The 13,898-nt window shown below is 42.0% G+C and overlaps 1 protein-coding gene across 13 annotated transcripts in view; it reads right to left on the reverse strand.

Annotated features, from left to right (window-relative positions):
* ACSL3 (acyl-CoA synthetase long chain family member 3) overlaps positions 1 to 13,898 on the reverse strand; it is a 100,796-nt gene that overhangs the window by 28,155 nt on the left and 58,743 nt on the right. For all 13 annotated transcript variants that reach the window (XM_039487827.1, XM_039487832.1, XM_039487825.1 and 10 more), the window contains one exon: positions 8,622 to 8,731. In XM_039487827.1, coding sequence (XP_039343761.1) covers positions 8,622 to 8,731 — 110 coding nt within the window. The remainder of the gene's footprint in view (positions 1 to 8,621; positions 8,732 to 13,898) is intronic.

The raw sequence follows: 13,898 nt of genomic DNA on the forward strand, positions 1-13,898 counted from the left end.
AATGTAAAATGCTGGTCAGAGAAAAGTCTAACACACATGCGCACATAAACACTCCATTCATTCTGGTTTTTATTTGTTCAGTACAAATTCTTGTAACTATCCAAAAGGAAATTTAAAAATACAGTTTAGGAATTCCTGACTCTAAATGGAACACCACAATTTTTGGCTTTAAAAAAAAAATGTGTTACGCCAGCTCAGGGTCTAATGGCTGCACAATGTGCTACTAAGTGTGCAGTGCAAATTAGAAGTCCCTTCTTCATATCTTCTGAGTCAGTAAGGTCTTGGAACACTCTGAATATTCTGCATTCAGCTTCTGGAGAAAAATGTAATTTAAAGACCAATCCAATAGTCCTAATGACTAACAAACTCTTAGGTATATATTAAGAACCAGTCTTAATAATACAATCAAGGGTTAGATTCATTTCTGTGTGGGAGGAATTAACTATTTCACAAATAGCTTTCACTAAGCCTCTGAAAAATGCTCTCTTTTTAATTTTATCCAAACCTCTTTGTGGAAATAGTTACAAAAATACAGAAGTTAGTTATACTACTTTAGAATTTATAAAACGGTAGTTACATTTCTGCATATATGCATTAGCCAGTTTTTGGATCTTAAATTATTTAAGATTTCAAACTGAATCCATGAATTAATGACAACGCACTCTGACTTTTGTTTAAGTAAAATTGACTCCATGCTGAGTGTGGCCATTTTTAAGCTGGGGAAAATTTTCTCATCAAATTTACTTATTTTTCCAGCTACCATGCTAAATTTAACATATTCATATTTGTAATTAAAAAGGATGCTATTAGACTTGAGCGGTTTAACCTTTAAGCTACTTTAATAAAAATGCTTAAGCTGATATCCCATTTCTAAAAATGACACTGACTCAAACACAAGGGCTGCCACGTTGCACAATCCATTGTCTGCTGGGAAAACAATAATGAACTAGGAGTGCTGAATTTTGTCACATTTATTATTGCATTTATACTTTATGCATTATTCTGCTCTGCCATTTGCTTCATTTCTGATCACTCAGGATACTAAAAGTACATAACCATGATCCTAGAATGCTCTACAGAACACAAGTAGGTCTAACCTTACCTGCCCTGTTTTCTGCTAAAGGTGACAGACTCAAGACTAACTCTTTTACTTTCTTTGGCATTGTTTTCACAAGCCAAATGTGAGCATTTTTCTGCACCGACCCACTCTTTTGTATTGAGATATTTTAGCTACTGAGCTCAGTAATGTTAAATAAGATATTAAAAGTGCCTGCACCTTGTCTACATAATAGCATCCTCAATTTGTAGGACCAGTATAGCTGCACCAGTGCAAGTAAAATTATTATTAATATTCCCAGTGTAGTGGCACTACCCCATCCAAATTCTTCTGAAACCATCAACTTAGCATCTGAATGCCTCAACACTAGTAAGAGTGTTAGATCACTGGGGTAACACTTTCTTAAGTCTTGTTAGGTTACTTTAGATGTTAGTAGATGGATAAATTAACATGCTTTCTTGCTTACTTATATAACTTATGAGTCTAATTCTGCACTGCACTGCTTTGCAAAAGGGTAATGGGCTTATAAAGTATGTGTAAACCCCTAACAAATCAGACTGGTAGCTTTTTACACCTCAACCCTGCAACATACAGTAGGTGGGCAGATTCCTGCTATCTGTAAGAGGAGGTTACTCACCCTGTGCAGTAACTGATGTTCTTTGAGATGAGTGTCCCGGTGGGTGCTCCACTCCAGGTGTTGGTGCGTCCCTGTGCCATCTCTCGGAGATTTTTACAGCAGTATTCGTACCAGTTGCGCTTGCGCAGAGCCTGTCCCCCCACTCTCAGTGTACCTTAATAGTACACGCGCGTGACCGGTCTCCTCAGTTCCTTCTCTACAATGGAGGCTACCGCAACTCCAAAGTAGAGGGAAGGAGGGTGGGTAGTGGAGCACCCACAGGGACACTCATCTCGAAGACCGTAAGTTACTGCACAGGTGAGTAACCTCCTCTTCACGAGAGAGATGTCCCTGTGTGTGCTCCACTCCAGGTGACTAAAAAGCAGTGTATCTCAAGGAGGTAGGGACTTCAGATTTGGTAGGAATGCAGCAGATAATACAGATCTGCCTAATCGTGTATCAGAGAGAGGGCCTTGAGCCAGGGCATGATGCTTAACAAATGTGTGTTCAGAAGTCCAAGTGGTTGCTTTACAGATGTCAGCCAGAGGAACTTTGCATAGAAAAGCCACGGAGGTAGCCACAGATCTAGTGGAGTGACTTCTGATGCCGGCTGGAGGCGTAACTTTCTTTATCTGATAGCACAGTCGGATACACTCAGAAATCCAGTTTGAAAGTCTCTGGGTAGAAATAGGTGTCCCTTTGGAGTGCTTTGCAATGGAGACAAAGAGTCTAGAAGAGTTTCTAAAGGGCTTGGTTTTAGCGAAATAGAAGGACAAAGCCCTGCGTACATCTAAAGTATGCATTGTGGATTCAAGAGAGTTTGCATGTGGTTTAGGAAAGAAGGTTGGTAAGTGTATCGGCTCATTGATGTGGAATGACGAATGCACCTTTGGAAGAAATTTGGGGTGTAGTTTGAGGGTAACCTTGTCCTTAAAAATTAGTGTGTATGGTGGGTCCTCCATGAGAGCTGCTATTTCTCCTGCACATCTGGTGGAGGTGATTGCCACTAAAGAATGCTGTTTTCATGGAGAGGTGTAAGAGGGAGCAAGCGGCTAGGGGCTTGAATGGTTGTTGAGTTAAGTAGGATAATACTAAGTGAAGGTCCCACGGAGGGGTAGGAGATTTAATGTCCAGGTATAGGGACTGGAACCCTTTGAGAAAACGCTTGGTGATTGGATGAGCAAAAACAGGGGTATGGTCGATCTTGTCATGAAAAGTTGTAATAGCAGCTAAGTGGACTTTGATGGAGCTGAAAGAAAGACCAGATTGCTTAAGGTCTAATAGGTAGTCAAGTATGGGTGGAAGAGGTGAGGAAGTTGTTTAGTTGAGCACTATTGTGTGAATCGCTTCCACTTTCAGAGATAAGTGATGTGAGTAGATTGTGTTCTGCTATGTAGGAGCACCCTGAACCTGCTCAGAGCATGCTAGTTTGTTCTGGGAGAACCATGTAGGACTCAAGCTTTGAGGTGGAGCATGGACAGGCTGGGGTGAAGAAATCGTCCGTGTTGCTGTGATACGAGGTTCGGAGTGAGGGGTAACGAAATCGGTGGGCGAAGTGACATTCTGGTGAAGAACAGAAACCACAGTTGTCTGGGCCACGACCGGGCAATCAAAATTACCGTGGCATGATCTGTTCGTATCTTTCTCAGAGCTCTGTGAAGAACCGGTATTGGGAGAAAAGCATACATTAAGTGTTGAGCCCATGAGAACGCATCTCCTAGGGAATGTTTGCCCAATCCCACTCTGGAGCAAAATTTGGGAAATTTCTTGTTCTTCGCAGTCGCGAAGAGGTACAGGGTTGGATAGCCCCAAACATGGAATATATTGCGTATGATCGTGCCATTTAGCTCCCATTCGTGATCCCACGGGAAACGTTTGCTTAGTTCGTCCGCAGTGGTATTCAGGCCCCCAGGAAGATAGGCGGCTGATATCCAGTTGTTGTTCAAAAGGCACCAATTCCAGAGCTTCATGGCTTCTGTGCAAAGAGAATGAGATCGAGCCCCTCCCTGCCTGTTGACAAAGAACACACATGTGATGTTGTCTGTCATTATCCAAACATGTTGGTTCCGAATAAACGGGAGGAAGTGACGGCAGGCATTGTGTATGGCTCACAGTTCTAGGACGTTTATGTGTAGGGAGGCTTCGGTGGAAGACCATAGGCCTTCGGGGGTGTGGTGGGACATGTGCGATCCCCATCCTGTGAGGGATGCATCAGTAGTCATTATGAGTGATGGGGAGTCCTGGAGAAAAGGGACTCCTGAGCAGAGGTTGGAGGGAATGGTCCACCATAGGAGGGAGTCTTTGACTCTGAAGGATATGGATAGATGCTTGTTTAGAGCTTGTATGTTTGGTCTGTAAACTGTGGCCAACCAAGCTTGTAAGCACCTCATGTATAGGCCTGCATTTTTACCAAGAAAGTACATGAAGTCATGTGGCCTAATAGTTGCAGGCAGTCTCATGCAGTGACCTGGGGACTGTTGTGAAGTTTTGTAACCAAGAGTTTTATGGTGTTGAAATGGTCGAGCAGGAGAGACGCTATTCCCGTTTGGGAATCGAGATGCGCTCCTATGAACTCCAGTTGTTGGGTAGGAGATAAGGTGGATTTGTTTTTATTTGCAGGCCAAGGGAAAGGAAGCAAGTGACGGTAAGCTGCGTGGATTGAAGAGCTTTGTTGAACGTTGAGGGCCTGAGGAGACAATCATCGAGGTAAGGAAATATTATAATCCTACTTCTTGAGGTGGGCAGTAACCACGGCTAGGAGTTTGGAGAAAACTCAGAGGGCAGGAGATAGGCTGAAGGGCAACACACTGTATTGAAAATGTGTCAAACCGAGGGCTGGGTGAATAGTCACATGAAAATAAGCATCTTGTAGGTCAAGGGCTGAAAACCAATCGCCCTGCTCCAGCACTGGGATTATGGTGGTGAGGGTAACCATTTTGAACTTTTGCTTTTTGATAAATTTGTTTAGCCGCCTGAGGTCAAGGATCGGTCAGCATCTCCCGGTTTTCTTTTCTGTTAAGAAGTAATGGGAATATGAAATACAACTCTGAGGGCCTATTGTAATTATGCAAAGTGTGGGCCATTAATGGTGGTTTGGAATCTAGATGGCTCGCATCAACCTGGACAGTTGACTGTAGATGGCTCTGTTTTACTTGTGAGTCTTCCTGTATACGTGTGTGCCAGCAAATGGATAATGAAGTCTTACAGTGACATGTCACCTGAACTGGAATCCATCTTTAACCAGGTGCTTTTCCATTGAGAAGGAGGGGGTGGGGTGGGAACCCAGAGGGACAAAGGATTCCCGCTTTATGCAAAAGATATATAAGTGGATGGACCAGAGAAAAGGGGGCAGCCATCATGAGAAATCCTCTAGCTACCACCTGAGTTGGAACAAAGGCTGTACCAGAGGAAAGAATTGTGCCCAGACTAGGAAGGTGTCCAGTCTGTGAAGGAAACTTATTGAAACATCTCTGAGGATGAGATTCTGTATTCAGCTTTATTACTGTATTAGGCTTAGATGTGCATGTTTTATTTTATTTTACTTGGTAATTCACTTTGTTCTGTCTGTCACTACTTGGAACCACTTAAATCCTACTTTCTGTATTTAATAAAATCACTTTTTACTTATTAATTAACCCAGAGTATGTATTAATACCGGGGGGTCGGGGGTGGGAACAGCTGTGCATATCTCTATCAGTGTTATAGAGGGTGAACAATTTATGAGTTTACTCTGTATAAGCTTTATACAGGGTAAAACGGATTTATTTGGGGTTTGGACCCCATTAGGAGTTGGGCATCTGAGTGTTAAAGACAGGAACACTTCTTGTAAGTTGCTTTCAGTTAAGTCTACAGCTTTGGGGCATGTGGTTCAGATCCTGAGTCTGTGTTGGAGCGGACTGGCGTGTCTGGCTCAACAAGACAGGGTGCTGGAGTCCCAGGCTGGCAAGGAAAGCAGGGGAAGAAGTAGTCTTGGCACATCAGTTGGCAGTTCCCAAGGGGGTTTCTGTGACCCAACCTGTCACAGGGAGAATGGGCATAGGCAGTGTCCAAAAATAGGGGCAGGTGGTGTAAGCACTGACGTGGGAATATTGTTTTCTATACCCTCGACCAAGCCTTGAAATTTGCTTATTAGTCGTAGGGGGCTGAGACACTGCTGAGGAGTTGCGACGGTGGTGTTGGTATCTAGATCTCTGGCGCTGCTGTTGTTGCTGTTGCTCGTGAGACCTATGGAATTGCTGGGTGTACGTGGGGTAGCGTGGTCGCTGGTAAGGCTGGTATCTATATTGTCGCCTTCTGGTTATAGGGGTTTGAATTTCTAGAGACCGGAGAGTTGCCCTGGAGTCCTTCATGGAATGGAGTACATCATTTGTGGTGGAGGTGAATAGTTTGTCACTGTCAAAGGGGAGATCCTCAATGGTACTCTGGACCTCTCGGGGAAATGAAGAGGACAAAAGCCATGACCCTCTGCGCATCACAACTGCTGTGGCAGTGGACCGTGCCGCAGTATTGGCCACATCAAGGGCAGCTTGAAGAGCAGTGCAGGAGAAGATTTGTCCCTCAGGAACTGAGGCTGTAAATTGTTGTTTCTTTTATTCTGGAATGTGATCAATAAAATCCATGAATTTACTGTAATTTTTGTGGTTGTACTTTGCTAGAACGGCTGTATAATTAGAAATGCGAAACTGTAATGTGGGAGAAGCATATACCTTGCATCCGAGCAGATCTAATCGCTTACTGTCCCTGTCAGAAGGGGTGGAGCAGGGAAACTGGTGTTTGGTTACCTGCGTCTACTACCAGCGAGTTTGGCGCTGGGTGAGTAAAAAGGAATTCCGAGACCTTGGAAGGAATAAAGTACTTTCAGTCCAGTCTCTTACAGGTAGGCAGGCTTGCAGCCAGGGTTTTGCCAAATGGCCTTGGCAGGTTCTAAAAGGGCTGTGTTGATAAGTAATGCAATTCTAGAAGGAGAAGAGGGCTGCAGGATGTCAGTTAGCTCATGCTGCTGTTCAGGAACTTCCTCCAGGTTAATTCATAGCTCATTGGCAACTCTTTTAAACAGGTCTTGAAATTTTGAGAAGTCATCCAAAGACGTCGGAGGAGGAGGAAGCAATGCTTCATCAGGCAGAACAACTGGTTCTACCGGGTTAGAGGCAGGCCGTGTTTGCTCTTGCGGTTGTGACAGGGCTGCCTGGTGTCTGGAGTCAGTGGCAGGGTCGTCAGCTGCTGGTACTTAGGTCTCATGCCTAGCTACACTGGTATAACGAGTGTGGTGCCGAGTATAAGGAGCCCCTGGAGCCCAATATTGCCACTGTGGTGGGAAGGGCATGGGTGGTGCCATCCAGGGATTCACACACAATGGGGCAGGACCCTCAGAGTAGGACAAGGCAGCTTTTTTATGACCTCTCTTGACTGGGGTCTGTGGACAGGAGATCTGATAAGGTGAAAATTCTCCCTGTAGCCCATGTTCCTCATCTGGAGGAAAACTGGGCAGATCTTCCCTGAAGGTCCGGAGAGAAGTCGGTGTTAAGTAGGGGTGACTGCAAGATAGGTTACACCAGGAGATCCCTTGAGTGTGTGAACTGCGGTGCTTCAGTGCTTCTGTAAGGGGAGGGCTGACCGAGAGGAATTTGTTGTGAGGAGGGATTCCTCTGCATGGGTGTCCTGAGTGTTCTGTTACTGCTGGCTAGCTCAAAGGCTGATGGTGCCAGGAGAGTGAGAGGAGCCTGCTGTGGGTCAGGCAGGCTAGTATGCGTCAGCACTGCTTCCATTGCGGTGCCAAATGGTGCCTTGTAAGAGGCAGGCAACTGAAAGCCTGAAGCCTCGGCACCGGAGGTTAGCACGACCACCGCAGTCACAGGCAAGTTTTGCGTGGCGCTGGAGGAGCCCAGCATGACAAAGGTACTCAGCCAGGGGAGGGGAGGGAAGGCTTGTCCCTGCAAATACCCTTTGCTGGTGAGAGACTGATGTTTTTTTGAAGTTTTCTTTTGTCTCTTTGAAGCAGGGGGGCTGCGGTGTACAGTAGAGTCCGAGCCCAGGTCTGAGGCTGGTCCGAGAGATTTTTGCAGCAGGAGCAGTTTTAGCCGCAGCTCCCTCTCTTTGTGTGCAGTGGGCACATTTTTGGGGGATGTGAGACTCCCCCAAACATTTAATACATTTAGAGTGGCCATCTGAAAGAGGGATGGCATCATTACAGTTAAAGCAGCTCTTAAAACCTGGAGAGCCAGGCATGTCGGAAGCGGCAGCGCTGACAGGGGGGGGAAAAAGTTTTTGTTCTTGTTTTTTCTTTTTTGCTTTAAAGGGAAGAGAAGAGACAGGAAAAGGGTACCTAACTATTACACGTAAGCTAAACTAAGAGGGAAAAAAGTTGAACAAGGGAGAGAAGAAATTCTCTAATGAGTCTGCTGAGCTCCATCTCAGGCTAGGGATGGTAGAGAAGGAACTGAGGAGACCGGTCGCGCACGCGTACTATTAAGGTACACTCAGAGCTGGGGGGCAGACTCTGCGAGTACGCAACTGGTACAAGTACTGCTGTAAAAATCTCTGAGCAAAGGTGCAGGGACGCACGAACCCCTGGAGTGGAGCACCCAAAGGGACATCTCTCGAAGAAGAAGGAGCCCTTCTAGTTTCAATGGGGTTGTGTATGGGCTCACCATTCCACCCATGCATTGTATATTAAAAAGATTAAAGCCTTACTTGGTAATGGTACAGATAACTGCACAAGAGTCACGGAGTGTAAAATCACGCCCTACATTTTGCTTTAGAAAATGTTTGATGTTTCTGTTCTCTTACATTGTGAAAAAAGAAACAAATCTGTAATATGTTAAATACATGCATTACAAAAGGCAAATAAATCAATAAATTGGGCCATATACATCAGCCTTTAGTCTCCAAAAACACCAGATCACATACACTACAACAGATTTATTCAAAAAGAAAAGGCATATTCCTTACCTTCAATTTTGTTTGCATCAGTTCTTTACTAGTAATGATGGTTGTCACCTCACTTTCATTTAGTCCATGTACTATTGCTGGGCCTCCTAACGTAGCATACAGCGTAACAACTGTGGGGAAAAATAAACTTAATGAATCCTTATTATAAATATTCAAGATATTTCAAAGGTCTTCAAAGAGAAAAAAAAGGGGCCTCAGATTAACCAGCTCTGGCAAGGGAATCAGAACCCATGCTAAGGTAACGGCCAAGAAGATATGTAGTCTTATGGCAAAGTATGTTATATGCATTTAAAAGAAGTGAATGCAAGTTTTAGTTTGCTTATGAGAGAAATCGAGAACAAATGTTGCTTACATGAGTATTTGTAATTAAACAAGCAATAACTGAATATTCCAAAAATCATACCAGCCTGTGTAACCCTCTCTTGACTTGCTCTTCAATCTTCCTGGCTTTTATCATTCTAAATTCAGGCATCTGTTCTTAATTTGTAAAATTTTACACTGTACTTCATCTTCCTCCATAGAAGAAGACTAAGTTTAATTGATCAATTTCTTTTTCCAAAAAATCATACATTCCATTACTAGACTTTTTGAACTGGTGACTGAGCAGAAGCTATTTGTAAGTTGTAATTAATACAAGGTTGAACTTTTCTTAGTTTAAAAATGGGTTCAGAATTTCCCTTCAAACTATTTTGACTAACAGCACTTATAATTTCTGTCAAATACACAGATTTTCTCTGTATATGGCTGGTATAGGTGAAAAAAAATTGCACCTGGGAGGCTCTGAATGTAGGTTTTGAACCCCATGCACCAGGTAATAAAACTTATGCATACTTGACCAGTTTATGACACTGACACCAACGCTCATTTTTCAATTTAACTTTAAAGGTGCATATTGACTGTCTATGAGGTACAAAATCCTGATTCTCCTGTATACAATTTTACACAGATGGATAGAAGAATTTTGGGAATTTTTTTGCATTCCTCTGAAGCAACAGGAATTCTCTCCTACCAGAGAGCACTGCCACATTAGATACACAAGGAGTCTGATTCTGTATGACAAATCCTACTTATCTAGTCAGGTGTACATCAAGTCAGTCAGTCTCTCTCTCTATATACACACCTCTACCTCGATATAACGCTGGCTTCAGGAGCCAAAAAATCTTACCGCGTTATATTGAACTTGCTTTGATCCACCAGAGTGCACAGCCCCCTCCCCCCCGGAGCACTGCTTTATCGCGTTATATCCGAATTCGTGTTATATTGGGTCAAGTTATATCGAGGTAGAGGTGTATATATATATAAAGCTCTATCACATGATGTACTTCTAATGATTCCCATTACTACTATCCATGTACATGATCTATAGCTAAACATCTGAAAACAATTAAATGGAAACAATCCTGATTCACAGTCTTTGTGTGAGTTTGCCCCAAATCAGTTCCAGCTGTAATGAAGAAATAGGAGTTTGAGTGGGAGGATCAGCACTGGTTACAATTATACAAATAGTATAGTAAATTCATATACTGATATTATTACTATTAAACAAGACTCTACACTGATTTTTAATTATATGCAACATTTAGTTAAATTATAATATGCATAACTGTAGTCTTCAGAGGTATTAGTAGTTAAAGGTAAAAGTTTCTCATTCACCAAATGCCAAATTCAAGTATTATTTTATTTAAATTAACTCACCGCAGATTTGTGTCTTTCAAATAGGGCTCACTGAACAGAGTATAAAAATTTGCATAAACATCATTGCTTTTACTTATAAGCTACATAAGTAAATAAATGTTTAATCTTGAAAGTCTAATTCAGTTATCTGCTAATGAAGTGGAAAAAAATATATATATTTATTTCCTGATTTGCATGTTGTAGAATATATAGTATGTGACACTTTCTAAAGTAATTATTTGATATATTTGTTCTTCGAAACTGCAACTACAACTTTCCCCTAAATTTCCTAACCTTCCTCTATATGAAAAAAATAGGATCAGTTATCTTTTTTATTTTTGCTGTGTTTAGTAGATTACATTAAAATCAACAGATCTGAATGACATTGGTCTTTTCAAACATCGATTCCAATTCTGCAATCAGATCTGCATATGCAGACTCTTGAGCTTCCGTGGTAGACCCAATGAAGTCAAAAGGACTCTCTGGTTTCATCTGTGGAGATCCAACAGCACGATCAGAGAAGAATTGTTTTTTCATATGGTAGGAAGAATGCTAATAAAAGAATGCATGAAACACCAATCCTGGAGGAGGAAGGAGGGAAGGGAAGATGGGTATTTTTGAATGTGTATGAGCAAAACAATATACTAATTTTTGTCCTTGTGTAGTGGGGCAACTACTCCACTCTGGCATGGATGGGGTTCAAGCAAGCCAGAGAGGCTGCACAGAGCCTCCACCAACCCTGGAAGGGCTGCTTAGAAGCCAATTAAGTAGAGGCTTGAAAGCCAATCAGGGCCATGCTGGGCAGAGAGGAGCGCAGTCTCTCTCTGGAGGGCAAAGGGGTAAGAACTGGCTCTTAGAGAAGCACCTAAAACAGAGCATTGCTGGGCAGGGTCAGCAGAGGCTGGGAGAGCTCTAGACTGATGACTGCCAGACTGGGGCCCTGACACAAAGGGGCAGAGAAGATGCTGGGGCTACAGGGAAGTGGCCCAGGGAAGTAGGCAGTAGAGGAGAGTTGGAGAAGGACAGTAAGTTGCTGTCACTACAGGGTCCCTAGGTCGGGGGGCCAGAGTAGCTCATGATTAGGAAACCTCAGAAATTACTTCATACTTACAATTTGGGTGGGAAGAGAACAGAAGAGGAGAAAGGGCAGAAAGAACCAGTCAGAGAGAAAGAGAAAAAAAATCTACAGTATAATTCTAAAAGCAAAGCTAACTTTACTTTTCCAAAATGTAATACCAACTGAGGAGTGAAGAGAGTTTAGTGCAGTTCACCTCTTGAACAAGTTGCAAGATCACTAATTCTTTTCACCTTTGGCACAATCATTCACTTATTTACAATGACAAGTTCAAGCACAGAAGGTTTGCGCCATTATCAGAATCAGATATTTTTAAGTATCAGAGGGGTAGCCGTTGTCAGTCTGGATCTGTAAAAAGCAACAAGGAGTCCTGTGGCACCTTATAGACTAACAGATGTATTGGGGCATAAGCTTTCATGGGTGAATACTCACTTCGTCAGACGCAAGCTTATGCTCCAATACATCTGTTAGTCTATAAGGTGCCACAGGACTCAGATATTTTTAAATTTCACTTGGGCTTTTATCTGGATTTAGTTTGCTGAAAAACCCATTACAATTTAATTATATTATTATATTATTGCACTAGCTTTATTTTAGTAAAGTTAGTTCCCAATACCACCAAAGAAAAAGTCTCAGGCTATCAGTGGCTATGTGATTCTTGGAACTACTAACTCACTATGGTATACTAAGAAAAATGCAAAAACAGCCAGTTTCTTTTAATCAAAAAAAAGTTAATCGTTGACCTTTATTTTTTTCTTGTTAAAAAAGTCTATCATAGTTTAGAACTGTTGCAGGGCAAATGCACATGCACATTGTTTTCTTTAATTTGGTGGGAGAAAAGTACAGAAGAGTGCCTCTAGTTCCCACGAGCTCTCTCCACTTAGTCCAGTGACCCCTGTTATACAAACAACTTAGCAAAAATTAAGTTTCCCCAAGCCAGCTAGCGTACTGAAACTCCACAGTACTTGGAGAGAAAAGTATAATCTCTTGAATAATAATTTATATAATTATTCACCTACAAAGCAAACAAGTGAAAAACAAATTAGTTATGTGAGAGAGCTGACTAGGCTGAGAGGTTTATATAGTTTACAAGATGCTGCACTGACGTCATGGAGAAAAAGAAAAAGTGAGCTATGACAGCTGCTAGCCACTGTCACCAACGCTGATCTGCAAAGTCATCACTGCTCAGCAAAGAAAGGTACCTAACACTTTCTGAGGCACTCCTGAGACTGCATTACATATACAATATTAAGTCTGACATTTAACTTCTATTTGTATATTTGCTTTTGGTATTGTCAGAAAACAAAAATAAACTTCCAAGCACTAAATTTCTCAGCTAATGATATAAGGTGAAATCCTCACCCCATTGAGGTCAACGGGAATTTTTTTCATTGATTTCCATGAGGCCAAGATTTCACACATATTAAAATTAGACTCATTCACTCCCTACTATGTGTCAAACAGATTTAAAAAAAAAGTATATTTTTCACTAAGAAGACTTCTGTGAGGGAGTCAAATCCATCCTAAAAGAAAAACCCAGAGACACCCAACCTCAGATTATCAATGTACTAGGAGGCTATTAGGGAAAATGCAGTACATGACCTTATGTTTTTGTGGTATTACTTAACAGTGACTCAGGTCTTTCAGTTGTTCCCAGTGGTTGGATAAAAGGTTTTGTGCATGAATAGATTTTGAAAGAGGGAAAAAGTTCAATGCAACTGCTACATTACCAATTTAAACTAGTTGTGTAAATCACTCTCTCACATACACACAACTTCTTTGAAACTTTAAACAATTTACAGGTCTTGAAATAAAAGATAAGTATAAAAAATCGAATATGTAGGATTTTTCTAATTATCAAATCATCTTAATTTTGTGCAATTCATGAAATATATAAAATACACCAAAATATAGGAGTAAATCCATAAAAACAATGTATTCATCACCAGACTGTCAGTGAGTATAAAGCTTGTGTTCATTAGCATATTTTGTTCATACTGTATCATAAAAGATATTACATTTTACATTCCAAGTGCATGGCACAGTACTGAAAGAATAAGTCTTCCTTTCCATATCTGCAAATTGGGAAAATACTAATGCTTGTATGTATAATTTAGCAGTGGCACAATAAGTGAATCATTTACCATATTGCTAAAGTTAGTTAAAATATAATTCATTCTGTTCTAAGTGACTACGTGAACAGTGCATGATAATATCATCTGCCAACAAAAAAGTCAGCCAAGTTCACACAAGATCACATACTGCTTAGACACTAAATAATATGTCAGACAGTGAGCTGAAGCACGTCTCAATGAGAGAATTTAAAACATTAAGCCAAATAAAATAATTCCACACACCACTCTACACTAGGGATCAGCAACCTTTGGCATGCGGCATGCCAGGGTAAGCACCCTGCCCAGCCGGGCTGGTTTGTTTACCTGCCATGTCCACGGGTTCGGCCATTCGTGGCTCCCACTGACCGCAGATCGCCGCTCCAGGCCAATGGGGGCTGCGGGAAGTGGCGGCCA

Source organism: Mauremys reevesii, linkage group 9 (assembly GCF_016161935.1).
Source record: "Mauremys reevesii isolate NIE-2019 linkage group 9, ASM1616193v1, whole genome shotgun sequence".
In the NCBI taxonomy this organism is placed as follows: Eukaryota; Metazoa; Chordata; order Testudines; family Geoemydidae; genus Mauremys; species Mauremys reevesii.